This window comes from Podarcis cretensis (assembly GCF_951804945.1).
Source record: "Podarcis cretensis genome assembly, chromosome: 2".
NCBI lineage: Eukaryota > Metazoa > Chordata > Lepidosauria > Squamata > Lacertidae > Podarcis > Podarcis cretensis.
In genome coordinates, this window is record NC_137171.1 from 52,819,771 (window position 1) to 52,847,000 (window position 27,230).

At 44.3% G+C, this 27,230-nt stretch overlaps 1 protein-coding gene across 2 annotated transcripts in view; it reads left to right on the forward strand.

Annotated features, from left to right (window-relative positions):
* Positions 1–4,460: 4,460 nt before the first annotated feature.
* NSG2 (neuronal vesicle trafficking associated 2) overlaps positions 4,461–27,230 on the forward strand; it is a 58,240-nt gene continuing 35,470 nt past the window's right edge. Inside the window, exons 1-2 of one of the 2 annotated variants that reach the window (XM_079964913.1) lie at positions 4,461–4,715; positions 5,496–5,646. In XM_079964913.1, the coding sequence (XP_079821039.1) occupies positions 5,518–5,646 (129 nt within the window). In that variant the 5' untranslated portion in view covers positions 4,461–4,715; positions 5,496–5,517. Of the gene's footprint in view, positions 4,716–4,960; positions 5,268–5,495; positions 5,647–27,230 lie in introns of those variants that run through there. The other variant, XM_079964914.1, reaches the window with a different exon arrangement.

Sequence of the window (27,230 nt, forward strand, 5' to 3'; positions counted from 1 at the left end):
CAGTGGATGAACGATTCCCTGTATTCTCCCCCCATGTGCTTTATCGGTGTGTGTGTGTGTGTGTTTCTCCCTAAGTGACTTGACACCTGATTACTTCATTGACCATCTTCCACCAAATGTTCCCACCAAGTCTTAATATTCGCATAGGAAGCTTCAAATTTCCCCACCTATTTTGAGTGGTTACTAGGAATTTGGCCTTTTTGTTGGTGATATCCTGTCTACAGAATGCCCTTCCCAGAGGGGCTCACCTGGTGCCTATGTTATTCTCTTGGGTGCTAGGTTAAGTCTCACAGGCCTTTTAATACGCTTTTAACTGTACCCCCCCCCCAAGACTTTGGATCTTGAATTAGAATTGTCCTTGTACGTGGGCTTATGCTGGTGCAAAACTTCCAGCTGCTGTTTTCATACTGTTTTAAATGTTTTGTATGGTTGGTTTTTCATGATGGGGATTTATTGTTTTTAACATGCTCTGAACTGCCTAGGGAACACAGCTGGATAGGTGGAATGAACAAATAAATAAATAATCAATGTTCCAGCAGGGATAATTACCAACAATTCCTTAGAAAAGATAAATATATTGTAGAAACTGGGTTAGTAAGTCAGTTATGTGAAATTTTGATTTAAAATGTTGACTGGTGTATAAACAGTACTAAAGTACAAACGAATAGAATCCGAGGGTCATACTTCAGTGTACTCAAATGAGCAAAACAACCTTTGAGATTAATACAGAAAGCCAACGACATAGGAAGTATAGGTGTATTTATTTAAAATGGTAACAGTGAGTGGTGTTTTAAAATCTTAGGTTTATTTTGCCTTTTGAAAAATTTCTGGCTCAGTTCCTTGTGCTCTCTCTCTTTGTACATTCCCTCATGTGGAACCTTCCAGAGACCACATGCCTGAGGTGAATGGGGCCAAAGCCAGAAGTCAGTAAAGCAATAGGCATGACTCTTACTTTTATACAATAGGCTGCATTCCACCCCTGCAAAACTCTGAGGTTTTTGCTTCCCCCCCATCTCTCCATTCTCCAGCCAAGAAAGAAGCATTGTGTTGTTGCAAAGGCACATTCCAGACTGACAAAACCCCTTGAGGAGGATGTGGAGTGTGGCCAGTGAGGGGTATGGCCTGGGGAGGCAAGGGGGATAGTGGCAGTCCCAAGGGTCAGATAGGGAAACCTTGAGAGCTGTATTCAACCCCCAGGCACTTGGGTGTAGACAATATTGACTAAGTTAGACCGATGGTTTGACTAGTACTAGTTGATAGAGTGAATATAGGTCTGTGGGTAGACACTGTGTGCAAGCCAAAGCCTGTGGTGAGTATAACCACCTAGCTTATGGCTTTGGTGACTGCATGCATCTCCAGCCTGTTATGGAGAGTTAGCTTCCAGTATCACGTGTCCTTTTGAAGCAGTAGTGCTGGCATGGGAACTCATTATAGCCACAGCAAGACTGAGCCGTCTTGTAGAACAAGGATGTGGAATCACCAGCTTGTAGGCCAAAGTGTCCCTATCCTCATAGTCCTAGAATAGTGGTGTAGCAGAAAAAAATACTGTAGTTGTGAATGCAATAATTAGTAGTTCCAGAGAGGACATAGACCCGCAGAATTCTGTCAAGATGTAGCACATCTGACCTGCTACTGATTTTGCTGGCATATGTACATGTGTAGCCATTGTAGATATACAATGTGTAATTTAAATAATGGTTTATTTTCTGTGATGTGCACGATAAGGAAAAGAGTTATTTGGAGTCCAAGACGAGAGAGAATACGCTTGCTTATTCATGTTTCAAACATGGCTGGGAAAGTTAAGGAAATAAATATTAGCAAGGTAATATATGTGTTACCAGTGCTATTTGCAGACTTTAAAAAGCAGGCAGAAGAGATGACTTTGTTGTTTTTTCTGCCCAGACCCTTAAGCATATGGGATCATCAGAAGCGATAGTGAAAATAGCAATTCTACTATGATTTGTTTATGATTTTGTGGGTAGATATGTCAGATTACATCTAATATGCGATAACATCTTCAAGTTTTGCTTTGATTTGTTGTTTCCAACTTGCTTTGCCTTCTGCTGCCTTAATAGTGTCTCCACTGAGATTTCATTCTAAGTCTTTGGGCAGGGCTGACAGCTTTAAACATGAAGCATCCAGTTTATACCAACTCATTAGTGCTACGTCACATAAATGTGCAAATAATTGATTTGGCAAGTTTCAAAGAGAAGGGTTTTCAACCCTAAAATCAACCTTTAAAACTTCTAAAATTGCTATAGGGGTTTCTACAGCCTTATTAAGAAAAGCCAGAACTATTTCTTCTTCTAGAATTGTCTTGTCTTCCACCACCTCTGAAATTATGGAAATTAGATGTTGCTACATGTGTGGCTCGGGCCTCCAAGTAATAATGCCAGTCTTTTTTTATGTTTTTAACTCATGAATTGCATTCAGGCATCATGCTGGATGGAATGGTGGTTTTGTCCTGCAATAAGTAGTCAAGAGATGCTTCCTCTGATGTCCAACAAATAATTAAATTCAATCTTGGTCTCATCTTCGCTCATTGTTACCTCTTACATGCTTTCAGATATCATGAAAATAAGAGAAAGAGCCAGGCTCATGTCCTTTTGTCACCTCTTGCTTTGCTTATTCCTTTCTCTCATTGCTCACCTCTTGCCTCTTAATTTCCAAATGTCCATAACAGGCAGGGAACCAAAGGTAGGACCACTGGGGAGTCATGTCTCTTCCAGTGTGTTTCTGGATGTGGGGTCCAGTCTGAAATATCTGGATCTTGTACCTTCAGCATAATAGCTGAAGTTATTTTCCATCAGTAGACATAAATCAGCTCACCTTAAGCTGTGTTTTCACCCCCTCTATTCCTCTCCAGGCACCTTAGACTTAGGGGCTGAATGTAATCCTCCAGGCATCTCTGTCTAACCCCTGTGGCTTGCACCTTACTCATTGGTCCTGCTCTGCACCCTCCCAAGTACTTTTACCCAGCTAGAATGTGTTTATACTATGAAAACACTGCTTGCTTGTTTGCCTGGATGGAGGTGTGTATGTTTGTGTTTCATGCTCCTATGTAACAACCCAGTTTTCCCATCCAGTTTTCCCATCAAGTGTATGACCACCAGAGAACCATTACTAATCCAAGCTTTGGATGATGTTACCAGGAGGATATACCGGTACATGCATTTAAACACTTGCCTGCCACATTCACACTTTGCATTGTTAGGTGTGCACTTTAATTAAAACACACACACTTAACCGTGCTATTAAAAATGTAATGTGCAACTGAAGAGGCTCTAAGTAGGGGATGGTAAACTATATTTTTTACAACAAGCTTTAATTGCCTTTTTTCCTTTATAACATACAAATGCAATTACGAAGCATGCACTGACAAAAATGTACATGCTGTTTTTGTTCTATCTTGCATCAAGAACATTCACTCATGGTACAAGTAGCACAGCAGAGGTACAAAGATGTTTGGTGTTTAATGTGAAAACAGCATCAGTTTTGTCAACACTATGGAATTCTCTTTTATTTGAAATTACTTCCCACCAGAAGTGGCAAAGTGGATTGCCTCCTTTGCCACATTTTCCTCTCCAACGAAATGAATTTGGGAATCAACACGGGGGTCCAGACCAGTGGCTGAAAGTCACTGTACTAGTCACCATGTTGTTTAGTGATTAAACATAGCTGTACTTCGGGCTAGGCTGAAATGCCTGGTAGTAAGACAGATGAACAGCTGGCTAGAGCAATTAAAGTCTGAGCAGATATAGTCCTTGACATCTTCATGTCTGTGGTACTGGATATATTACTGACTTTTCCACTGGGAGGCTGAAAAGAAGCCCTTATCTTCTTCCTCATCTGATAGTCTGAGCACGTTCACTTGGAAGCAAGTCCCCAGAATTCATAGAATTAGAAGGAACTCCAAGGGTCATCAAGTCCAACCCCCTACAATGCAGAAATCTGAAAACCTGGTTTGAATCAACACGTACATTGTGCATTGTGTTGCAACTAGCCCCTTGTTCCCTTCCCGCCAGCATACTCTTTCGAAGGTTAAACGTATTTCTTCAGATTTACCCACTGGTTCCCAGTGGCTTTTGCTTTTTATATCTGGAGGTTTGCCTCTAGTTCGCCTATTGCTCATGATCAGCAAAATCACAAACCATCCCCCCTCTTCCCCGTTCCATTAATCCGCCAAGGACAATGCTCTCTTCCTGCCTAAGGTTCTTTGGCGACAAGGCTCGTCCTGCTAAAGCCACAGATATTGCACGTCGCCCTGTCTAACGCCGGAGCCGTGCCCGTTTGCAAATGACATCATACCAGGCAGACGACGATGCACGCCCACTTGTTGGAGACGCGCATGCGATGCCGGGCCAGAAACCCAGCCGCGGGTTTCTCCGAGCTGCCTGTAGGCGTCGCGGTGGGTAAATGCCTCGCTTTCCGGGCGAGCTCTTGCGGCTCCGCTCTGCAGGCGGCAGGTGGCGCCAGATCCCGCCTAGAAGCCGCCGCCCCAGCTTGCGAGCGTTTGCGTTCCCGCAGGCTCGAGCTCCTTTCTCTTGCGCACTCGGTCCCAGCTTCGCCTTCAGTAGCATTTGCAAGCAGCCGGGCTGAGGAGCGAAGCGCTGTCCGTTCAGCACCACCTAGGCGAGAGCGCGGGGGGAGAGCAGAGCCAGCCCTTTTGCGCAATCCGGACAGAACCTCCTTCTGAGAGCGCGGTGTGCCCTGCAGTAAGTAGCCAGCGCGGGAGACTGGCGGGCTCCGAGGTTGGGTGGGCTGGGCTGGGCTGGGGGTCTTGCGTGGGCGTTTGGCTCGGTCTTTCTGCTGGTGAAGCGCCCGTTCGCTTGTGCCTCTGCCGCCCAGCACTCCTGGCGCAGATTTATCAGCTCTCCGGAGAAAACGAGGGCTTTCCGATTCCCTTCCTGTTCAAAATGCAGCCCCAGACGCAAGCGTGTCCATCCTCGAACGGCAGGCTCGGAACAGGGGGGTGGCTAAAATAATGGTTCTGATTAAACACCACACCCCAAGGGGTTAATGCAGCAGTCGTGATTAAAACAACAACGCACAGCGCAACACACACACGCACACACAAAAGCCCCAGGCCAGAACCACCCTTTCCTTGTGCAAGCCTCCTGGTTTCCTTGGATTTCTAACAAAGCAGCAAGGCGGGGTTCGCTCATCTGACATGATCGTGATTTATCGCTTTGCTTATTATGTTTGGATCTAAGCAAGGGGAGGCTTGATCCGGACTCTCTTGGAAGGCGGCTCAAGAAGCATGCTTGGTAATGATGTTCTGTTGTTTTAAATGGTGCCCAGAGATTGCTACCAAATGTGAGATGCTTCCCCCGCACCCACCAGTAACTTCCTCCAGTGATCTAGCAGAGACATTCAAATGGAAAGGAAGGGGTGATAGGCAAGGTTGATGGAAGCAAGGCAAAGCAACATCTCTCTTCCTTAATTTCCAGTTTTCTCCCTCCCTCTTAACACTAGTCGTCTCTATATGTTTTTAGGTCTGGAAAGTGAGGTCTAAGGATGGTGAAACTTGGGAGCAATTTGAATGACAAGAACAAGCAGCAGCCGTCCAATGAGGATGGCTTTCAGACGGTTCCATTGATAACACCCTTGGAAGTAAATCATTTGCAGTTCCCAGCTCCGGAAAAGGTAAATGGAACAGAACAGAACAAAACAGGAGCAGGCAACACTGTCTTCCCACTAGTTTGTTCTGTTGTCCCTTGGAAGCGTTTTTTTTTTTTTTTTAAGCACAGCTATGGTTCCAATTAAATGCTACCTTATAAAAAGGGATTGACTGTTTCCTGTGTGTTTGTGTGTGTGTGAGAGAGATTTAAAGCCCAGCAGACACACCACCTAAACCTGGGAAATGGTTCGTGACTGAAGTCTTCAAAATGGCAGAGTCTGTTCAACAGATTATTCACTCAAATTTAGTGGGGGAAGAAATAAAGCTGCGTCTGATCCACTAAAATGATTTTATGAATCATTGTGTTCTGTGCCTGCTCTGAGATTGTGATGATTTGGGGTGTTTTATTTTACAATTCTCAGGAGTGTGGTTAATATCTGAAATCCATATTGGTTATTCAATATTACACTAACCTTCTATAGATGAGCAGGTAAAATAATGCAGAGGGTCATTCAGTGCCTTCATCTCCTCCCTCCCCCATAAATGGGCTTCTGGGAAGTGATCGCTTTTGTGAAACTCATAATCAAACCTTGTAGCTTTCGACTAGCATGCTGAAAAGTGGGCATCATTGATTAGCTTTGCATCGACCTGTTATCTTTATATAGCCTGTTTTGTATTCCATACACATGGCTAACTCCCAACTGTATTATATTTGGAGAGATAATGCAATGCCATCAACACATCTCACCATAATACTGTGTGCCCAGAGCATCTATGTAGCATTAATCCTTATTGGAAAAAGAGAGCCACTGCAGTGCTGCGTTTTTTTATTTTAACGAAGTATATACAATACAAAGAAGGTGTTGCCCTCATGGAGTAACAACAGAGTAAATACATTTGATTCTCAAATTGCACATGTCATAAATGTTCAGAAAAACATGTTGATATGGGTGATGTAATGCTAATATATCTGTTGGCAAATAGAAAAGGGGAAAGGTGCAAGAGCCTGGGTTCGATTACTTCAGTAAAATCAGACTTGTGGCAAAGGACTGTAATATGCCTAGTGAATCATTATAACAATATAGAGGAACTCCGTTAATGCAACCTGGGACTATGCTATGGTAACTGAGGGAGGACTGAGTTTGGTATAAGCAAGGAGAGATGAAGACAAGCTGAGCACCCACAATTTTGGTTGCAAGAAGGTAGAATCCAAACTGATTTCTCAGAAGCAAAGAACACACAGTTTGCAAGATGAGTGTTCGTACTGTGGTGTTAAACTTCTGGAAGCAGGTCTGACACTGGGGTTTGGAATTGAATATTTCTTTTATTTTCTTATATTTTTCAAAAAATAAGGAAGAGGGTTGCTTCCTAAGTGCCAGTTTTTGGGAGTTGTTCCTTTCCTGTTGTCGCTGCAAAATAAGACTGCAATTCTTTCTCCGTCCTCTACCTCCCAAATCTTATAAACCAAGGCACACATTTTGCCAAGTAGATTAAACATTTCAACAAACATAAAATAAAAATGTGGAAATGCAAATCTGCCCTTCCCCCATTCTTTCCTTTTCTAAATGAAAACAGTTCCTCTGAATTCCACAGGAGTAGCCTAGTGACTGACACATCAGTTGTAGCTTGTAGGCAAGAGCCTGTCTGCTTCATCAGGGGCATGCAGTGGACTGTCTCCCTGTCCACTTCAGATATATGATATGAATAAAACCCTTGCCTATGAAATCAATTTGCTGTAGTTTTGCATGAACCTAAATGGTTGGTTCACCAAAAAGCACATCAGTTGTAGCTTGTAGGCAAGAGCCTGTCTGCTTCATCAGGGGCATGCAGTGGACTGTCTCCCTGTCCACTTCAGATATATGATATGAATAAAACCCTTGCCTATGAAATCAATTTGCTGTAGTTTTGCATGAACCTAAATGGTTGGTTCACCAAAAAGCATGTTTTGCCTGGGGCTTCAAGGTCCAGTGAGTAGCATTAGCAAATCATTTTATCACCCTCATCACTCCATATCTCAAAATGGGAAGAGGAGGCAACTACTGCTGGCCTGGCTCTATTTAGGCAAAAGCTCTTGGACCAAGTGGATGAACCAGATCTTAGAACTGCAGCCTGTTGTAGGTTGTGCAGCCCCAAGATCTGGAAGGCAAGCGCTTAAGCAGGTATACACAGGGGGACAGAAAGCTGCAAGGTCAGCATGGACGACAGCAGCTTAAGTAGAGTCCAGGGAGCTAGGCTAAAATAAGTTGTTGCACAAGCACACACTGACCACCTTCATAATGCTGCAGCTCAGCTGTGTGATTGATGACAGTGTGAGTCGAGAGCTGAATCAGAGTCTTCATTTAACATTTGCTGCCTCATGGGTGGGTCAGATTAATTTGGCCTCCAGGGTGTGTAAGGCATAACATCCTGGTTGTTGCTGTTGTGGTGGTGATGCTTTTTGGAGGAGTGAGAAGGATCTCATGGTTTTGTGGTGCAGAACCAGGAGGTTTGGGGTGCGGGATGCTGTTCGAGGGAGATGCACACCACAGTGCAACTAAATCCTTATGGTGTGAGGACTCAGTATCTGTTGAGGAACCAGCAAACTACCGTATTTTTCGCTCTATAAGACTCACCAGACGACAAGAGGAGGAGGAAAACAAGAAAAAAAATATTCTGAATCCCAGAAGCCAGAACAGCAAGAGGGATCGCTGTGCAGTGAAAGCAGCAATCCCTCTTGCTGTTCTGGCTTCTGGGATAGCTGCGCAGCCTGCATTCGCTCCATAAGACGCACACACATTTCCTCTTACTTTTTAGGAGGGAAAAAGTGAGTCTTATAGAGCAAAAAATACGGTAAATAGTGTGGAAGGCTGTTTTGGAAACCCGACTAATGTCTCAGATAAAGCAATTGTTTTATCATTACTTTCCAAACCCCTTTTGTCTCATTCCAACAATTTCTTCCGGTCCTGAATGCATCAACTCATGTAAGGGCAGCTCACCTTTTATTTGATTGGCAAGGTGGACAGCAAAAAAAGATCACACTTGAAGCTGGCCCACCTACTAGGATGGAAAGAGAACTTAAATTACCTTGAAGCTCCACATGCATCTTTGAGCACATGTGGAGCTTTTGACCGAGGACTGAATAATAATGAACAGTCATGATGATGATGCTAATAACAGCCAGCATTACATTGTTGTTATACTTTAAATTTTCATATCAAACAACTAAGAAGCTTTTAGTGAAAAAGACTTTCTCTCCTTTAGTGACAGCACAAGGCAAAACAAGGTGTTAGATGTATCACATTTTATTATTTTAAACAAATTAGCAGGTGTTTCTGCTTGAAAATACAAGAAAACTCTCCATTATGTGCAGCCAGGCCACTGAATTTTTTTATACTGAAAAAGAATACTGTTGTACTGAAGTACTGAAGAAGAATACTACTGAAAAATCATTTGAACAGTATGGATCCATTGTCTGGTTCCCCACTCAATGTGACTTCTGAGAATAAATGTGCTATTCTCATGCCAACCCTTCCATGGATGTGTAGTTAATAAGTAAATATTTCTTACAGCCAGTTGACAGAGGTTTTATATGTAGGAGCTATAAGTAAGAGGTCAGCTCTTAAAAATACTGAGTATTTCAAAGTAGGTTGTGGGATGCTCTGGCCCACACTATAACTTACTTAAAATGGATTAAATTCAACATAGGCACTTGAATGGTGAGTAGCCAAAGAATAGTAACTGAATAAAATGATGATGGAATCACCACTGTATATTCTAATTGTTTCCTTTTCTTTTGATAGATCTGAAATTGGTCAGTGTTGGAAACATGTTAGTAGGTGAGATAGACTTAGCTAAGTGTAGCTCTTATCTATGGGAACTCTGGAGCTGATTGGAAGCACACTGGTTTGTTTTATATTGAGTGTGGATTGCTATCAGTTGTCCAGGAGACAGATCCTTAAGAAGTTCCTATTAATTAAATGAGGCTTTGTTTGAGAAGAGGTTAAGTAAGGAAGGAAATTTTCCCCAACTAGAATATCAGCATGTCCTCCAGCAACCTGTTGATGCCCATGAGGGTTTTCCTGTACTACAATGGCCTTTCCAAATTCTCCATGCTATTTTTGTGTGGCAAAATTGTATGCATGTGGTTGGGGGCATATTTCCCTCAGAAAACTCTTACAAGAAATTTTGCTCAGGGGTAGTGCACATCTGCTTGGGATGCAGAAGGTTCCAAGTTCAGTGTGTGCCATCTCTCAGGACCAGTTATCCAGTGGTGGGAAAACCCTTCTCCCAAGACCCTGAGGAGCCATTCCTAGTCCCAGCAGGACCAGATGGGCTAATTCTTGGACCTGATCCTAGTCTTATGTTCTTGCCTCTGTTCCTGTAACCATGCTCCTGCCCTGCAGAACTCATAATTCATTGGTTTTCCAAAATCCATCCCTCTTGTTCTGATACATCATTCTGTACTTTTTAGATAACCTGGGTTTCAAGTACAGAATATGTTAAATAATAATAATAGTAAAGCAGAGATGTGTATGTTTGCTTAATTTGCACAAAGGATAGTAGTGGCTGATGCAGAATGTTTGTATTTTTGAAGGAGCTCTGTGTGCAAGCCAAGGTGGGGTGGGGCCTCTCTCACCAAGGCCTCCCTTTTCTAAGCTGTGTGCTGAGCGCTTCTTTCTCCTACGTGTGTCACTGAGCAGCAGCCTTCGGTGGACATTTTGTGAGCATTTGCACATGAATATGTGAACAAAAATGTGGCAGCTACAGAAGGAGTAGAGAAGAGAAAATGTGTGCATGAATGTGAGAAAAGAAAAGGGGGGGGTGGTAAATGAGAGAAAAGCAGTGGTTTGTTTGGGTTGCAGGGTTTTTGCTTTTGTTTCCCCAGTGATAAGTGTTTTCTCTTTTCAGTTTTCCCAAACAGCCTCCTTAAAATGGTACTTTAAGGTTTCAGTTCTATATCTGCTTTCCTGGGAGTAAGCACCTTTGAAGTCAATGGGGTTTACTTCTGAGTAGACTTGTGCTCTTAGAATGTGCTGTTAAAGCACTTGTTGAGGTTTCATAATCTCGCTATCTATCCTGATGATGTGCTTTGTAAGCTTTTCTTTCTTAGAAACCCAGTGTTCTCCCAGGCTACTAGCCTATTGTAAATGTGTGCAATAAATTGGGTTGAGCATTATCCCCATGGCATTTCTGAATGTGGATTTTAGCTGATGAATCCATTTTTCATCTTGTCTTAATGGGGATTTTTACTGCATCCTTCTTTAGCTCTCCCAGTGAAATTGTGACAATCCAAAAGGCATTTAAACCACTTCAAGGATTTTGTTGTAGAGCCAGAGCCAGTTGATACTGTTTGTTAGAGGCTGTTATCTAGTGGGTTTGCTTATGGATTTTTCTGCTAGGCTTATTTATGGGTTAATGCAGGTGTGGGAAACCTCCAGTCTGTGGGCCAAATTTGGCTTGACACAGTCCCCAGTTCAGATTGTCAGGCTGATTAATGCAAACCATGCCCACTTGCCCCACACCTGGTGTCATATATGATTGTCAGATGCAGGGCAGGTGGTAGAGACCCAGCTGATCTCAGCAGAAAGCAGTGTTGAACTCACCACCCATAAGCATCTGGGTTATGAGTTTGAGCCTACTGGCTTGTCTGCATGACTGAGTTTCCTGCAGCTGATTCAACCAGAAAGCAGCTTTGCCAACCCTGTGGGAAGTACTAAGTATCAGTCTAGTGAAGGGTTTCGCAAATAGGTCTCCAGCTGTTTTTGGACTACAATTCCCATCATCCCTGACTACTGGGCTTGCTAGTTAGAGATGTTGGGAGTTGTAGTCCAAAAACAGCTGGAGACCCAAGTTTGGGAAACACCAGTCTAGTGGTTCAAGTGTTGGGACCTGGAAGACCAGTGTTCAAATCCCAACTCAATCACAAAACTTCCTGGGTGATATTAGGACTGTCATTTCTTAGCCTAACCTGCCTCATGTGGCCATTGGCAGGATAAAGTGGGGGGGGGGGGGAGAGAAACTATGTATGTCACCCAAAACTCATTGGAGGAAAAGTTGGGATTGAAATGAAATAAATCATAGGGAAAGTTGCCAACAACTGAGTCCACCACAGATTTGTTTTTAATGGAGAATTAATGAGAGCAGTGCTCCATGAATTTTGTGTTCCGGTTGTGTGTCCTTTGCTTTGGTGGCATTAAATGCCAATACGTTGTGATGATAAATGACCAATTCCCAGCTGATTTGCAACATACACAGGCAAGCAGTTTTCTGACACTGGTGGGTCACATGTTGGAGCATGGGTAAATGCATGACAGATTGGAGAACAGAACAAATTGGCCTGCCCTCAAAAGCTCCGTAGACCTACCAGTGTTCAGTTCCAGGTTTTGATGGATAGGCAATGTGCTCTTACTCATTGGGCCCCATTCCCTGAGTGTCCCCAGCTCCTTATCTTCACCCCTGCTGTTGCGGTGGCACCCATTCACTTGCCTCCCATGTGTGCAGCATGTGTGCTCAGATATTTCCATTCAACTGGAGTTGGTCTGAAGGAGAAGGTGCACAGTGTACTCAATGTGGCTCTGTGACTGATGGAACATGCAGCACATGACACCAGTTCCTTCTTGAATGTCCTAGGATTTGAGGAATCTGCACTTTGACTTCAAAGTATTGCTTTTTATATCCCCTGTTTGTTTAAGATATAGGAGCATTATTATTATGTTTTATTCAAAAGGATAGTGCCAATCTGGTGGTGTTCTCTGCAGGTTCAAATGCACTATACCCCATATAGACTTTAGGTTTCATATTGCTTTCTGTCAGATGAGGAAGGCTCTCTGCACATGCCTGGAGGTATTCAGCACTTCATTTCATTTTTAATAGAACCTGGGGCTGGATTCATCTAATGAGATCCACCAGCATAAATGTTCTGCTAGTGAACTAGGGCTTTTGTGCCTCTTCTCTTTGTCTCACATGCCCCCTGCCCCCCAATTGGCTTTGGGGTGTGTGTATCAGGGGAACCCTCAGAAGAGTGCATGGGAGGAGGAGAGGAGAGATAATTCCATCTGGGAAAATGAAATGCTTGCATTGATGGAACAATCTCCTTAGTGCTCTGCTGAATTCCTTCTGGTGTTCCTTCACAATGCACAATGGAGCAACATTCTGTTCATGGTCAGAGGAACTTTGCTCTCCTGGTGTGTGTGTGGTGTGTGTGTGTGTGTGTGTGTGTGTGTATGTATATGTGTATGTGTATATACTGTATATGTATATGTGTATATATATACAGTGGTACCTCGGGTTACAGACGCTTCAGGTTACAGACTCCTCTAACCCAGAAATAGTACCTCGGGTTAAGAACTTTGCTTCAGGATGAGAACAGAAATTGTGCTCCGGCAGTGCGGCAGCAGCAGGAGGCCCCATTAGCTAAACTGGTGCTTCAGGTTAAGAACAGTTTCAGGTTAAGAACGGACCTCTGGAACGAATTAAGTACTTAACCCGAGGTACCACTATATATATATTGTTCCCTATGGGGGAATATTTTGTTTGTGCCCAGAGGCATTCAGCTCGATATACTGAGTTGGCAAACCTATTCATAATAGCAGCCAGAGGCACATGCATACTTATTATGAGAAATAGATGTGTGCTTGGTTCCCTTGAAAGCAAGAAATTGCTTTCTCTGAGGGCCAGGTGAGATGTTAATTAGGTTGGATTCATTCCAACTAGAGAGGGCTCCATTCCATCCCCTGCCCCAACCCTAGCACATGCTCCCGATAGTGTGGGTACTTCAGGACTGCAGTTAATGGAAGAGTAGGCCTCAAAATGGCCAATAATGCCCGTGCTAAAAAGTACACAGTGACGTAACTTGTGAAAAAAAGAAAAAGAAAACCGGTATCCTAGTTACATATCAATGATGACTGCTTATACATGAGTTGCTACCCCTCAAAAAGAAACCTTGAATAACTTACTGAATGTGATAGCTCAATGTGTTGCAGTCGCCAGAAACCTGAACAAGCTGTTAGGAACAACTGGGGGGGGGGGGAATGTCATTAAAATAATCAAAAGGTGCTTCTGCTATAAACTGCTAAGGAATCTTTAACATGAAGTAGGAATGGGGGACCCTGGTGTGCTACAGATACTGGACTACAACTCCCATCATCTCTGACCATTGGCCCTGCTGGCTAAGGCTAATGGGAGTTGGAGTCCAACAACATATGGAGGGACAGAGTTTCCTCATCCCTGACCTAGAGCCATCCAGTTTAAAGAGGAGATAATAAAAATGAGAAATACTGACATACTGGGGGATAAAAGTGAATAGAAACCAGCAGTTTCCTCTTTCACAATACAAGCATTAGAGGGCCAGTGCTAATAACATAGAACAAAAATACTCCCACACCAGTTAACAGCATGCATAGCATGTATAGCTCATTCGCCCAGGGTGCAGCCTATAGCAAACTGGAGCGGGGGGTGGCGGCGGAAATAAGTCTGAATAAATCCATAGGAAAGAGGAATAGTTAGCAGGGGTGGATATTCTTGTGCTTAAAGTATCTCTGCATGTTAGAAAATCCTATCAGAGTGTCCTCCTGTGGTTCCTCTATCCCTTCTTTCTTATGTCTGTCAGCACTTCCTGTCAGACTCTAACAGCCGATTGTGGGCGCAGGCAAAAACAGCTCTCTTGATGTTATAGTGATGGCAGGTGAATGACAAGTGGGTGGCCCTATGGTGTGTGGGGGAGACAAGGAACCTGCCCACTGGCTGTATCCAGTTCCCTGACACTGTGTTAGGGAATTGATGGTGATTTACCTGACTCTGCGGTGCTGTCTGTACATTGCTGTGCAGACAGAAAACGTTTTCTTTAAAAAATGGAGATCCTCCCCGCAGCAAACAAAGCATGGAGTCATGTTTCAGGATATGGACTGTGGATTTGGAAATTGAAGTACTGCGTGAGGCAATGCCTTTTCATACCAAGAACTTCAAACTAGAGGTGATGGGATTGTTTGCGGCCAGCTTTAGATATGCAGCAGAAGGACTTGGTAGGATGCTGAGGTGACAGAGTGGACTGTACCACTTCTGGCTGCAAAAGGTAAAGGTAAAGGGACCCCTGACCATTTGGTCCAGTCGCGGATGACTCTGGGGTTGCAGCGCTCATCTTGCTTTATTGGCCGAGGGAGCCGGCGTACAGCTTCTGGGTCATGTGGCCAGCATGACTAAGCTGCTTCTGGCAAACTAGAGCAGCACACGGAAACACTGTTTACCTTCCCGCCAGAGCTGTACCTATTTATCTACTTGCACTTTGACGTGCTTTCGAACTGCTAGGTTGGCAGGAGCAGGGACTGAAGAATGGGAGCTCACCCTGTTGCGGGGATTCAAACCGCCGACCTTCTGATCGGCAAGTCCTATGCTCTGTGGTTTAACCCACAGCGCCACCTGTGTCCCTCTGGCTGCAAAAGGGGGTGCAATTTTGTAATACTTCCCTGACATCAAACACATGCACCCATCCTCCTCCCTGCACATAGCATATCAGGGAGAAAGAGTCTAGCATAGCCACCTCCTTTCTGTGTGTATCTCCTTGCGGGATTCAAAGCCTTGATTTCAACTCCACTAGCCGCCTGAAAGGAATATGGTCCATCCTCTCAGGACTCTACCACCTCATCCTCTTGTGCATTTAGATCAGGCCTGAGACTCTCTAGGAATAGTAACAGAGCCATTTTGAAAACAACTCGTATGTTCTGTCACTCAGACCTACCTAAGGAAGTTGCCTTGTATGGAATCAGACTATTGGTCCATTCAACTCAGTATTGTCTATACTGACAGGCAGGCTTTCAGACAATGATATCTCCCAGTCCTACCTGGAGATGCCAGAGACTGAGCTGGGGATCTTCTGCATGCAAAGCAGGGGCCATGAAGCTATTTTGGGGCTAATGATGTGGGTAGGACTGCTTTTGTATTAGTTTCCCTTCCCTTGAAGGACAAATGTCTTTCAGTAAAACCATAAGGGAATAATTCAGCATTCCACTAAGGAGATCTTCCGCCCGTGCAAGCATTTCAGCTTTCAGCTGTGCTGGAGGTTCTCCCAATCCCCTCAGCGCCAATTCCAGGGGTGCAGGAGGGGTGCAGTGTAGGGAAGCCCCATTGTGCAGGTGGAGGTCCTGGGGCAGGGCTTTTGCTGATGGGGCTCATTAGGTGTGTCCCATCCTAAGGTTGGGTATGTTTAGCCTGTAAAAGAGGAGGCTGAGAGGAGATATGATAGCCATCTTCAAATAGCTTAAGGACCATCTCATGTAAGGTAGAACAAACTTGTTTTCTCCTGCTCCAGAGGGTTGGACCCAAACCAATGACTTCAAGTTACAAGAAAGGAGATTCTGACTAAACATCAAGAGGAACCTTCTGACAGTAAGAGCTGTTTGACAGTGGAATAGACTCTCACAGGAGGTGGTGGAGTCTCCTTCCTTGGAGGTTTTTAAGCAGAGGTTGGGTGGCCGTCTGTCATGGACGCTTCTGCTTTGGAGAGGGTTGGACTAGATGACCCTTGGGTCCCTTCCAACTCTATGATTCTTTGCTTCTTCATCAAAAACCAGATGCAGCAAACACATAGCATTCTACTTAATAGAGAATTTACAGAGTTTAAAAAAGCAGCATGGAATTAGGTCCAAAGAAGACCACACTATCTGAAGTCACATATTAGGTCTCACTTCTATTTGCTGCAATACTAAGCTGCTTATAAGGAGTTTCTATATGTCCACGGGCTCTTTCTAGTGCTGCTGTAATATAATTTGTGTCCCAGGCCCAAAGGGTTGGATTATTCTGAGGCTTCTGCAATTTACGATAATTCGGGGACGCGTGGCTTGCCCCATCCCCTGCAATGAGGCAAACCCTGCTAGACCTGAAGATGCAGTGTCTGGAAAATAATGAGTCGTCTTTTTCTGAAATAAGCCTCCTCCAGCAGTTAAGACTGCAGCTTCTGTAGGCACTAGCCAATTGCTGATATCGGTTGTAGTCTTGTGTGCAGTTCAGTCTCTGTCAATCCACTGCTTTCATTTTAAACTGAACTTCTTGGTGTGTAGCTCAGTTGCACACTGCAGTCATGGGCCATGAGCAACGGATACATGAGTGTGTGCTTAACTTTCTCCTGTTGAAACTTTGCTGGATCATAGTTAGGAAGACACTTCCCTGCAGTTTAAACCCATTGCATCTTGTCCCTGGCAACAGAGAGGACAGAATGATGCCTCCATCCTGCCAAGGAGATCCATGTGTGGAGCAAGCATCTGACTGACTGCCACATCTTGCATTATGATCTGTGGGTGTGAACAAGCCGTGCATCATAATATACATCTGATTGTGCATTGGGCATGCATGCTTACTCCCCACATGCCATAGCTTTCAATGGGATGTGCATTTTGAAACCATAGTCCCCCAGTACATATTCAGGTACATATTCAGTCATGTATCAAAATACCCTTTTACCTCATGGTTAGATCAAAGTTGTTTATTCTATGAGGTTTTCAGTGTTCACGGATTGTCGATGCTTGACTTAAGAGATAGCAAACATATAACATCATGAAATGGTATTACTTCCCCTATCTCAGAGGGGATGCATTTCTGATAATGTGTTCTGATAACAGTATTTTTCTTACTGGCAGCAACAGTTCAGTTTTTTGTCCAATAGAATCCTCCTCCCCCTCAAAAAATAACACAAAAAGCTATTTTGTTGTGTTATCCCTTTGGTTTGTGGTGGAAAGCTTAATTCACCCTTACCCATCCACACCGGTTCTCTCACAGTCTGTGTTTGCATTTGTTTTTTGCTGATTTCTATATATTGTTTGGAGCCAAAGTTTCCAGTTTGCCTTCATAGAATCGTAGAATTGTCGAGTTGGAAGGGACCCTGAGGGTCATCCAGTCCAGCCCCTGCAATGCAGGAATCTCGACTGAAGCATCCATGACAGAGGGCCATCTAGCCTCTGCTTAAAAACCTCCAAGGAAGGAGAGTCCACAGCCTCCTGAGGGAGACCGTTACACTGTTGTTCAAAACGTCAGTCCATCTTCCCATCACCAGTCCTGATGGGCTTACTTTCTGTGGTTTTAAAAAACATATGTGGTTCATAAAGATGAGCTGTGCAAATAAATAGATTGCCTTTTAAATTTACATATAATGACAGCCGTTCTTGGGAAGAGTTGTAGCTCAGTGGTAGAGCATTTGCCTTGCAGGTAGAAGGTCCTTCGTTCAATCCTCAGCATCTTTGGGTAGGGCTGAGGAAAAGCCTTTTCTGAAACTCCAGAGAGCTGCTGCCAGCCAACTGTTCAGATCTGGGTGGACCAACAGACCGAGTCACTAGAACGCTGCTTCCTATATAAGCTGAGTATGTACATGAATCCATGAGGGCATGTTGGTCAGGGGATGTTTGTGTTGTGTGCCTCAATAAATCTGGCTCTGGCTCAGATGGAGGATTGATTCATGGACTCACTTTTCTCCCATCATAAGGCCTTTTTTTTGTAACTACCCCTTCATGAGTTCCATGTGGGACTGGGCGTTGTGAAGAATTCAGCATACACTCAGTTTCTCCAGACATCATGCATTATCAGAGGGATAAGAAACTCCCGTTGCTTCCTGCCGCCGAGGAAATGCATTAATAAAAGGGCTTTGAATTATTTTATTTTTGGGGGTGGGTAAGTGAATTACTTCAGTATGAGAAATGGAAGGGATGAAAGCTAAGGAGTGGCAGCTTCTCTGCAGAGATTTATAAAGTAGTGTCATCTAGATATTCTAGATGTCAACATAGCACCAAGCGTTGATGGGCTCTTCATAACATGGAAATGTCCACTGTCTCTGCCTAGTAAGCACATCTGCATTGGATGGAGAAGACTGAAGGAGAGATCAAGGTCAGAGAGCATCACATGGCAAAGAGAAGGCAGGCAAGATGAGGCTAGGATAATCCAGGCAGGGATTTGTTGTTAGAGAAGCGGGTTTCTAGAGAAGTAACATGGAGGAGAAAAAGGAGAGTGAGCAAAAGACATCAAGCCTGATGGAGAGAGAAGAAGAGGCTGTTCTAGGTAGAGGAAGTGCAGCCTGGCAGATGGCATGGAGACTCAGGGGATCAGAGAAATGACATTGAGAGCAGAGGGGTGACTGAGAAAGGCAGGGCCACCCCAACATATTTTGTTGCCTGAAGTGGAAAAGCCCCCACTCCCTCTAGACATTAGATACCTAGTACCCAATGTCAGCCAAGATATTCTGGCATCCAAAAAGTACCACTCAGACTTCCTGACAATAAAAATAAAATAGCAACAACAACAACATTATTTGCTGCTCTTTCATGACACCCCAGATTGGTTGTTTGAGATGCCTGTCTCACTCTCTCTAATGATAGGGCTGGCCTGAGAGAAGGGGTGTAAAAAGAAGTGGGGAAAGGGATGCAGAGCTGACCCACAATGCTGATTCAGACTGCAGATAGTCTACTACTATAAATTTGAATGCTCTCTTCTTACAAAAACATACTGCCTGTGAAAAGCTCACATGCCAAGGGTCAAGTCTTTCTACAGGCAAGAACAGCTTGATGTAGGAAAGCATTTCAAACACGCTGTGTGAAGTGATGTCGTCTCCGGAGGGGCAGTACTGTGTGACACTCTTGAATGTGTAGTTCAGCCCATAGCAAGGGCTTGAGAAGGGGAATGCTATAGGACTCAAACTTTCATGTCAAGTGTTACAAAAAGACAGTGAAAAGACTTAAGGAGCTGAATGACATGGTCATAGTAACTGGAGAAAAAAGCCTAATAGTGACTTTCTGAACCAAACTGGAGTAGAGATATTTGGCAGGAGGGAAGGACAGTTAGGAAGATACCCCAGGAGGTTTGGTAGGCAACCACAGCTTGGACACAGGCTTTATTGGCCATCAGTAAAAGAGAAGTGTAGCTATTGGAGATGCTTGAAAGTACAAATTTGGTGACTGAATGGACATGGGAGAAGGAAGGTGGGAGGTCATTCATTGATGAATCTCAGGTTGTTTGACTCAAATGGTAGATAGATGACTGTCTTATTCATGGAGAAGGGAGGGATTGGTTGAGGAAAACCGTCCTGTTTTGACCTTCTTCAACTGGTGACATTGATGGAATACCTAAAAAGAAATCTCTAGAAATTTCTTTGAATACCATGTGAAATATTCTCAGAACTTCAAAATGTTACTCAGAATCAGGGATTTCCTGCTCCTTGAGCTTTTGGTGCAGTATGTCACGTGGGACCTCATGCGTCTCCCATGCGGTATGAGATGCACTCACATCAGATAGGAGATGCAGGAGTTTCACCTTCAGATGTCACACTAGGAACATATGAAGAGGAAGACACAGACATCTGAGAACATAAGGAGAAGCCACTCAGTTTGGTTAGAGGAAAGTCACTGGAAACAACTAGCAAGTGAGAATGGCAAAAACTAGACAGAAGAGAGTCAAGGTACGCGTTGGAAGATGATATGTGATGGCCATTGTTGTGGATAGGATATATGAAGGATTTAAAGGTGAAATGAAAGATGATGTTGGTTTGTTTGTGTACTTCTTTTCAGCCCAAAGTGGTAAAGATGGGGACAGCATGGCAGCAGCAGAGAGAGTCTGTTGTTTCTTTATTCCAGATGGAGGAAGACAGAAGCGTGTTTGAAAGCAGAGAGGAAGGAGCCAGCAAGCAGGAGGAGAGTAAAGATGAGGGCGAGATGGGGGTGGGGGTGGAGATGGAGGCAAAGAGAAAGGACATTGTATTTTAATACAGCATTTTACTATTTTATGCTTCCCAGAGAACAATGCCGTTGGATGGCCTATATAAATGCCACAAATGAATAAATAATAAATGCAAGCTTCAGGGCGAACCTTTACTATGTATCTAAAAGACTGGTGCAATCCTATACATGCTTTCTCAGAATTAATTCCCCCTGTGCTCAGCAGAGCTTTTCTTCAGGAAAGTTTGTGTGTAGGATTGCAACCTTGAGTGAAAAGTTATGTAGGCTGTCTCTTGACATCCTTCTGTGGGATTCTGAAGGTGAAATTCAGGTGACCTCTCCCTCACTACCTCCAAGCTGGGCACATTAAAACCTAGAGTCCAGTTTGGCCACAATGACTGTCCTTGCCACAGAGATTGGAGCTGAGAGAACAACAGAAACATGCATGCGAAAGCAACATGAGCTTTGAATATAGAGTTAGATGAGTCAGAATTCACGAGCAAAATGTATGAAACCCCTTAGTTTGCTTTTCTCATTCCTGCTCGGGGAATGCCCTGACCGTGAGCCTTGGAAGAGTGCACAGGCCAATCCTGAACCTGGAAGCAATCAATCTCCTTGGCAGGAACAATGTGTTTTATTTATCAGTCTTGCCAATCCCCGGGACTCCTGCAGCGAGCGAGACTTTCTATTATTAATAATCCCGAGGAGCAGTATTTTAAAATTTCATGATCTGCACTTTTTTTGCACCACCTGACCTACAACATATTATATACTCCTTGGCGGCAAAGCGAGAATTACATCAGGGCTACATATCCTTTCCTGAAATGAAAAATTTAGGAGCATTCACGATGCCCAGCTCTGTTAAATGTTATCGCTCTATCCTGGGCAAAGAAGGAAAGGAAGAGTTTTAAGTGCAAGCATAAATGATCCTGGATTTCCTCAAGTGATGGAAGGATTCTGAATAATTGCAAATCAGAGTGCTGGGTCTTCTTATTCTTCAACATGGAAAGCAAGCTATTGTAATCCTTTTTAAAGGTCTCCTATCTTCTTTCACTCGTTTGGGTTTCCATCAAAGGAGCGTCCTTGTTTTGACCTCGTTCATTGGTCCATTAGTACTGTTGCTTTTTAATTGGGAGCCTTCTCTAAGGCTTCAGAGCTCTTTCCCAGCCCTGCTAGCTGAGCGCTTTAAAGTGGAGAATACGGGAAAGCCATTTCCCTTCCCTGGGGAAATGGAGTTGTGGGCTGGACACAATCCTGCCCTGTGCGTGGGGGTGTGGCTAGCCCCTGCATCATAGGGAATCCCCCCCCATGCCGCATCCTAGGCCAACGAATCCGGTTGGCCGGGGGTGTGGCGTGCAGCATTTAAAGCCCCTTTTTCTGCTTCAAGTTGGTTTCCATCAACGGAGCTCCCCCTACTGATGGTTAACCCTTCTGAGACTTCCTGCATGTAGGCAGGAGTCAGATATAGTCTGTTCCAATGCCTAAGCCAATACCACTCACTTTCTGTACCCAATAAAGTTGCGGCCCTTTTTAGCCCATTAACCTAAAATATTGGTGTCAAGTGTCTTTATTCCAACATAGTGGGAGGGTTCGGGGTCTTGCCATACAATTGAGCTCATTCCTACAAAGCTGGTGATCTGCTGCTAGTCGTGGGGCAAACTGCCCCCCGTCAGAACTGAACTCAGAAAACTCAAATATCTCCACTCCACATAGCTGGAAAATAGCATATTTTATTCTGAGCCCAAATCTGACCAAACACTCTTAACCACCCCCTGCTCCAGACTGCTTTTTCTATTGTGGGTGTACGAAGTAATACGTTGTGATCCTAGTCACAGTGCCCCCCCCCACTTCTATGTGAGGTGTGGAAACCATGTGCTGCCAGCCTTTCAAGCCTTGCTGCCAGACTGGGCAGGGCGACAGCCGATGCTTGGCCAGCCAGCAAGGCACCACCCTTCCCTGGGGCTTTCTTTTGGCCCATTCACAATTGCCCTCTTTGGTGAGAAGACCGCTCCTTGCTACCACCGGCCAAGGGAAATTCCCCAACAGTGGCTGGCAAGTGAGCAAGCTCTAGTTGCTGGGGACGAAGGCAGAGCATGAGGAGGCCACAACTGTTGCCTCCCGTAGATACGTTGAGCAGCCATGGTTGATGCATTAATAGTTCATTTGAAGTGGATTTATACTGGATTGTCCAGACGTCACCCCACTTTTCAGTTGTTCTGCGATACTCCCCCAGTGTTCCTGCATTATTGCAACAACACTTTAACTTTGCCTACTTCATTGTCTGTGTTCCCTCCCTGCAACTCCCCCACTTTAAGCCACCATACTGTCATTTGTATACTTTTTATGCTTTTATGGCCAGGCTGTGGTTGCCTGTGCTAAAGCATTGCTCATTTCCACAAAAATATCCCCCTCTCCAGGGATGCCAGTATGTGGCATCATCAGGAAGCATGTTGGAATAGGTTAGAAGCAGATACATTCTGGCACCTTGCAGAGATGCTCTTATGCTTTGGTGCAGTAAAAGTGGGACTCTAAAGAGAGCTGGAACAGTTGTAGCATAAACAGTTAGGGGATTTTAGCAGGAAACCAAGGGGCACACCTCAGTGGAAGCTGAAGCCATATAACCACCCTGAAGTTTTTGCAGGTACAAATTGCATTGAAAGTGCGATTGCATACAGCCACCCTGAAAGCATCATGAGCACAAATGATAATGCACAATAAAAAGAACATCTGGAGGGGCCCTTAATGTAATCAAAAACACAAAGGAGAAATCCTTGCATGGTGGAACGTTCTTGTTGCATACAATCCATAGTTCTGAGACCATGAAATAGGTATAATTTAGCAAGTTGTGAAAAGGAGAAAGAAGAGATTGCCTGTGAAGGATCCAGGGTGGAGTGAGACTTGCCAGCCCCTCTGGGATTGTTGGTGGGAAGGGCAGAGGAGTGCAGCTTCAGAATGAGATTGAAGTACATGCCTTTGGGCCTCATTAACATCAGCTAGTTAGCAGGGGCTCAGGTGTTAGTGGAGATTGGCCTGCAGGTAGGAAACAAACTAGCTCTGAGGGAATCCTTCAAAGTATATGGGAGACAAGCAACAATGTGGGACTCCTTTTTGAACATCACACAGTACTGAGGCCTTTAACTGAGTCAACAGGGAAGTAAGATCTAGAGTTGGAGTCAAGTGATGTGAACGTTCCATTTAAGCCTTATTAACGACCATGATTTTGGAATGGCACTAGTTTGGCTCAGTGAGTATTGAAATCAGGCTGAGTTGCAGATCTCTTGGTGACTATAGGCAAGTCACTATCTCAGTCTCTATTCCTTGATATGAAGTATTCCTGTCTCATTCTGTGAGTCATATTAGTCACCGTAGAACCTTCTTGGAGAGGTTATAGCAGAAGTCATTAATGTTCTTACCTTCAAAGAGGAGCAGAAAGCCTCTTAGATAATAGTCCTTAATTTAGCCTGGTCTGTTTTTAAATCTAGGTCAACCCAAGTTTATTTTTGTGAATGACATGTTCTTGTTCTTTTTACCTACCCCATGGTTCTGTAAAGGGGGTTTAGCAAACATTCCACGTGTTACTCAGCAGCAGGGACCCACACCTGTTCTTGAGCATCTGGTGCAATATGTCTTGTGGGATCTCCTGCCTAGCATCAGATGTCACACTAGGAGCGTCCAGCACATTTGTCCTACCCTGATCCTGCTTCTGTTGTAACACCCATGACTTCTCCTCCTGTGAGCTGGAGCACTCCGTAGCCTAAGTTCATAATAAAACACTTCCAAATAGGCGAGGTTCTCTCCTTCAAGTCTCATGCTGAAACAATCCCTTATGTTTTGTGGCTCCTTGTGTGCGCGTTAGCTTCAGTTTCTACCCGGCTATTCATAACTTCATTTTTATTAGGTTCTTTCAGGGAGCATTTTGAATTCTACCATTCTGCTTCAAGGGTGTTAGGCAGGTGTTAATTGTTTTGCCTTGTTTGAACAGCCTGGGCAGTATCTAAAGGGAATCAGTAGAGCGAGCACATACACTATTATCGTTTAACCATTGGGCTCCATCTCTGGAGGGGCACCTGCTGTGAGATCGGAAGAACATAGGGCCTTGGAAGCTGCCTTACAATGAGCCAGACCCCAGCTCCATCTACTGCAGAGTTGCCTATTTTTATTTATTTCATAAATGTATATACCGCTTGATCGTAGTTTACAAATTCTGTTTAGGCACTTTAATTATAAGGATTATATGAGCATGAGGGACGCAAGTGGCGCTCTGGGTTAAAGCCTCAGCGCCTAGGACTTGCCGATCGAAAGGTCGGCGGTTCGAATCCCTGCGGCGGGGTGCGCTCCCGCTGCTCGGCCCCAGCGCCTGCCAACCTAGCAGTTCGAAAGCACCTCCGGGTGCAAGTAGATAAATAGGGACCGCTTACCAGCAGGAAGGTAAACGGCGTTTCCGTGTGCGGCTCTGGCTCGCCAGAGCAGCGATGTCACGCTGGCCACGTGACCCGGAAGTGTCTCCGGACAGTGCTGGCCCCTCGCCTCTTAAGTGAGATGGGCGCACAACCCCAGAGTCTGTCAAGACTGGCCCGTACGGGCAGGGGTACCTTTACCTTTACCTTTTTATGAGCATGCAGCACACCTACAGGTCTAGGGTGAGGCAAGTTCCTTGTGGTGTCATGTAAATTACCGTATACAGTGTATCTGGGTTGTGGAATGGATCTGGCTGGCAAGCGGCATCCTGAGTGACCCTTTTGACTGGTGGGCAGGGCACCTGACATTACAGTATAATGGTTATCAGTCATCTGATGTCAGATAACACACTGTCAGAAGACCCTTTTCAACATTCGTTTGAATTCAGAAAAAGATGCTGATTTTTCAATTTGATAAAAATGTGACTTCTTGATGCAAAGCAAGTATTAATCTCCATAGCTACTTCTTGACATTTCTCACACTTAACATAATATATGATGTCAGCCTGGCAGGCCAAATGACCCATGAGCTAGAGGTCCACACCAGTGTGCTAAATGGTAGAAAGTGTGCAAATGGTAATGAAACATTTGGGTGTGTGTGTCAAGGCATAACTCCTCCTTATGAATGCATTTGATGAAGCAGACTCTTTGCCACACACATTTATGCAGTTCAGTTTCTGCTGTAATTAGGCAGTTTCTTCATGCAGGAAATTCAAGCATTGATTAAAGGCCCTGAGTTCAACGACAGTCTATAAAACAAAAGTTCATCTAAACATGTTCAAATGCACCCCCCTCGCTGTTCAACAATCTACACACGTGGTCTGCCATTCCAAGTCAAAGGCAAGCTTTCAAGCTGCCAACTCCTTCTTGAGAAATTATCCGCTGGCTATATGCTCTCTAAACATACAGCAGTACCTCCTGTTACAGACGCTTCAGGTTACAGACTCCGCTAACCCAGAAATAGTACCTCGGGTTAAGAACTTTGCTTCAGGACAAGAACATAAATCGTGCAGCAGCAGTGGGAGGCCCCATTAGCTAAAGTGGTACCTCAGGTTAAGAACAGTTTCAGGTTTAAAACGGACCTCCAGAACGAATTAGGTTCTTACCCCGAGGTACCACTGTACTTGCAATGTGTGCAAAATTCAGTCCAAGTGTGACGCATTCCCAGGTAAGTGTGGATAGGAGCCTTAGTACATCTTGTATCGCCGTGATTTCCAAAGTACATTAATAGATGCTTGATGTCCTTGAGTATGGGAGGGAAGTCCTCCTGTATCGATTCCAATAGGTCATCTACAAACCAGATATAAATTAAACAAGGGAATAAAAGATTTAAAGGGAGACTAAGGAATTAAACCTGGAAAGAAGTCAGACACTACAGAGGGAAAATGGATGCTCTGGCAGAGCTTCTGCAGTGCATTTTATGATGAGATAGTGGGAAATGTGCATCCACACGCTGCAGAGCTGCAAGGGCCTGGGTGATATGCCTGATTGGTTTATAAATAGAACACGGATGCATTTTCTGAAGAACATTACTTAGCAGGTGCTAATGGGACACTTCTATAATTAATGGTCCAGGCTGCACAAAGGGCATGGAGAAAACAAATGGAACGCTGCCTAAGGGCCCAGCTATGAACAGAAGACACTGCAGCAAGGAACAAAGCATGAGAGAGGGACGTGAACACTGCTTGGTGCCTTTACGGCTGGCATAACCAGCAGGCAAGACTGCAGAGCTCAGAGATCTTAATGGTATTTCAAAAGCTCTATATTTTGGCCATCTGTGGTTTTTTGTTGGGGAGTTTTTGGGTGTAGATTCTGCACAAATAATCTCCACATGCAACGAGCCGTGTGAAATTCTCTCGTTTTGTCAAATCGTTCTTAATAAAGGATAAAGCTCCTCTCATGCTACGCTACCTGTCAAACCACAGAGTGTGGTGGTGCTCTCAACAAGGTATTCCCTACTGATGTTAAAAGCAAGACAGGGTTGTTCCTTCAAATATTTGGATCCTCCGCCATTTTGTTTGTTAGCAAATGGCAACAGTTACGTTTCTGTAGCAGTATTTTAGGGCCTGTGGTTCATATGGTAGACACTTAACTATGTTACAGCTGGTTTCAAGTATACGGCTGTCTGATCTACAGTACTACTGGGAACAGCTTCATGTAAGCTAGGGGAAATGAAGTCGAAAGCATGTCAGCAACACATATAAGGCAACCTGTGTATTCAGGGTCAATCTGATGCATGCTGGAGTCAGGATTATCATGCTCATTCAGAATGCTAAAGTCAAAGGCCAGGGGGTTGACTAGACAAATCAGGCAGTACTGGATAGTTACTACTAAAGTGATGCAAGTTGTCAGGATCCACATGAGTACCTGCTCAGTATATGAAGGCTTAGAGTCTGTGATGGATTGGTGGTGATAGAGGTTTTTCTTACTGGCAGACTCCCTTTGTGAAGAAGAGATCCCTTTTAAATGAATGTCTGTAGGCTGCCACCA